Below are 2,947 nucleotides of genomic sequence, written 5' to 3'. Positions count from 1 at the left end.
TAAAAAGAAAAAATATCACATAAAATGAAACGAACTACTATATGTTTAGTTAAAAAGTTAGTTTATTGATCTTTTTTTCTTTTCTTTTTTTTTTTTGGTTTTTTATCTGGTGTCCAATACCCGCATTGGAGCCCGACTATATCTGAATTCGCGCCGCGTAGGGCTCCATTCGGGGGAAGCGCTCCCTACTAAGGATTTTTCCATACCCATAGCTCAAACCCGAGACCTTTGATTAAAGGAACAACAATCTCATTCACTGCACCACATCCTTTGGTGGTTTATTGATCTACTAATATATACTATTAATTCTTGAAAATATGAATGTTGTATAAAAATGGAATAGTGCCAAAACTTTGAAATATTCTAAAATACACAAGCGTGTAGTATAAATTGAAAGTTATATATATCTCTCTGTATTTTTCTTTTTCAACTTATATACATGTAAAAGCCACAACCTCCAAGAATCATCATCATTATCAAGCAATATAATAAAAAGCAGCCAACCCCATGTTCTAGATTTGTAATCTTTTTGGTAATCTAATTTCTTTTTATATATTTCCACTTTCTATTATTTGATTGGTCTTTCCTATTGCTTGCCTTGTAACTCAAAACCAGCTTGGAAAATTTGGAAATATTCTGGTCAGATCTTGCTTTGTTGGGTTTTTATTTAATTCCAAACTCATCAGCATCATCACCATAGAAAGAAAATAAACCCAACTTTTGTCCATTTTTCATTTCTATTTTGTTTTGAAAAAAGAGTTTGAGAAATGGGAATGGCAGCTGCAGATCTACAGTTTCATGTTTTAGCTGTTGATGATAGCTTGATAGATAGAAAGCTTATTGAAAGGCTCTTTAGAATCTCTTCTTGCCAAGGTAACTCTTAATTCTAACTTATTCACATATAATTTCTCTGTTTTTTTTTTTTTTTAGTATTAATTAATTGTCTTCTTTGTGGGCATTTTGCATTTGTTAATGGCAGTCACTACTGTAGATTCTGGAAGTAAAGCTTTGGAATTTCTTGGTTTACAAGAGCATGACCAAAATCAACCTTGTGTTTCTCCTAGCAACCAACAGGTAATAATAATAATAATAATAATTTTCCCTTCTATATATTTTTCTTGGACTTTCCCACTGATTTTTCCAAGAAAATTTGACAGCAAGAATTTTTTTTTCCCCATTGGATTTGCAGGAAGTGGAAGTTAATCTTATTATCACAGATTACTGTATGCCTGGGATGACAGGCTATGATTTGCTAAAGAAAATTAAGGTGTGCTTTACTTTCTTGGAAAATACTTTAGGACAAAATAGTAAAAATTTAATCTTTTATTTCTGTGAAAGGCTCTCCCCACTTGGAGTCCTTTTCTCACCTTTAAATTGAGAATCTAATTAAAAAATATTGCATATCTATATACTGCATACTAGATATTGAAAGGGCATTTACCCTATGGTTTTCAGTTACTATTTTTAGAACCCTATTGAAACTTCATTTAGTTCTTCCAATTTATTTTATATTTATATTTTTCTTCTCTGACAGGAATCTTCATCTCTGAGAAATATACCTGTAGTCATTATGTCATCTGAAAATGTTCCTTCAAGAATTAGTAGGTAAGAACATAAGAAAAATGTTCTCTTTCTTTACACAAACAAATCAATTTTCATTAATGTGGTGTTTATGCTTTCCTGAGCCGAGGGTCGGGTCTATTGGAAACAGCCTCTCTATCATCACAAGGTAGGGATAAGGCATGCGTACACACTACCCTCTCCAGAGCCCACAGTGTGGGATAATACCGGATATGTTGTTGTTGTTGTTCGAGTGTTGAAAACTAATGGTTTTATTGTGTATTAATTAACCAGATGTTTAGAAGAAGGGGCAGAAGAATTTTTTCTGAAACCAGTGAGATTATCAGATGTTAATAAGCTTAGACCCCATATGATGAAAACTAAGTGTAAAAGCCTGCCCCAACAAGAAGCTGAGAAAATGGTCACAAAACCAAAACAAGAATCTATTGAAATTGCAAATGTTCAATCACAAGCACAAGAGCCTGCAGAACCACAAACAGAATCAGAGACAGTACAACAGCAACAAAAATCACAAGCCAATAATAATAACAACAAGAGAAAGGCCATGGAAGAAAATCTATCACCAGATAGAACAAGGCCAAGATACAGTAGTGGCCTCACTGCAGTCTAATCAGGATCGTCACCTCGTGCCATAAGGTGTTTTGGCTTAAGTCCTGCAACGAGTGCAACCCTCGTGTTTAGTTGCTATCGTTTAGTTTGAAACCTTGAATTGAGTGCCGGTGATAAGCCGGAGGAAGGTGAGGATGACGTCAAGTCATCATGCCCCTTATGCCTTGGACCCTGCCTCGTCTATGTTTTTGACAGCCCATCTTTGTCTCCGTAGAGTCTTTCAATGGCACGTCTCAGGCCTCTTCCCTTAGCCTCACTGCAGTCTAATCAGGAGTGCAAATATGTAAACTTTTTTTGTTCTTTCCCAATTTGGAAATTACTACAGATAACCTCCTTTTTTCACATTTTTTTAGGATAATGCAAGATGACCTCAATGTAGATTTTACATGGGAAAAACTTTCATCCAGTTTTGTTTTGCTAATCTTAAGAGGGGAACATTAGTATTGCCAATGTAGATAGAAATGTGCTGAAATTTACTTCTTGTAAATAGACAAGCATTTACTATAGAAGAGGCATTCTCTTTTAATTTAATTTTTGTGCAATCGTTGCTAATTTATGTTATCCTGTTACATTATGACTTAAGGATCGTTTGGTAGGATTTATAAGGGAGAATGATGCATGTATTAATTACTTTAATCCCTTATTTGGTAGTGTTTTTCAACCTATGGATAACTAATACATCATATTTAATACTCCTTATTCTTATACATAGCAAACTATGGTATTAGCAATACCATAATTTTTAATACATGGATAA

At 34.0% G+C, this 2,947-nt stretch overlaps 1 protein-coding gene across 2 annotated transcripts; it reads left to right on the top strand.

Annotated features, from left to right (window-relative positions):
* Nucleotides 1–430: 430 nt before the first annotated feature.
* On the top strand, nt 431–2,721 carry LOC109239253 (two-component response regulator ORR9-like). 2 transcript variants are annotated; one of them, XM_019405800.1, is made up of 5 exons: nt 431–873; nt 992–1,074; nt 1,190–1,267; nt 1,535–1,605; nt 1,855–2,721. In XM_019405800.1, the coding sequence occupies exons 1-5, from the start codon at nt 768–770 to the stop codon at nt 2,189–2,191; spliced, it is 675 nt and encodes a 224-aa protein (XP_019261345.1). In that variant the 5' UTR covers nt 431–767; the 3' UTR covers nt 2,192–2,721. The 2 variants fall into 2 exon arrangements, with proteins under 2 accessions (XP_019261345.1, XP_019261344.1); XM_019405799.1 differs by having other exon boundaries at nt 980–1,074.
* The last annotated feature ends 226 nt before the right edge of the window (nt 2,722–2,947 follow it).

Source organism: Nicotiana attenuata, unplaced genomic scaffold, assembly GCF_001879085.1.
Source record: "Nicotiana attenuata strain UT unplaced genomic scaffold, NIATTr2, whole genome shotgun sequence".
In the NCBI taxonomy this organism is placed as follows: domain Eukaryota; kingdom Viridiplantae; phylum Streptophyta; class Magnoliopsida; order Solanales; family Solanaceae; genus Nicotiana; species Nicotiana attenuata.
Note: the sequence above shows the minus strand (reverse complement) of the source record. Positions and strands in the feature narration are given on the sequence as shown.

What these genes read in the sequence shown, in the direction of transcription:
- LOC109239253 (XM_019405799.1), top strand. Translation starts at nt 768, where the DNA reads ATGGGAATGGCAGCTGCAGATCTACAGTTTCATGTTTTAGCTGTTGAT. An exon ending in TAGAATCTCTTCTTGCCAAG is followed by an intron (nt 874 to 979) that starts GTAACTCTTAAT and finishes TGTTAATGGCAG; the next exon opens with TCACTACTGTAGATTCTGGA. An exon ending in GTTCCTTCAAGAATTAGTAG is followed by an intron (nt 1,606 to 1,854) that starts GTAAGAACATAA and finishes TTAATTAACCAG; the next exon opens with ATGTTTAGAAGAAGGGGCAG.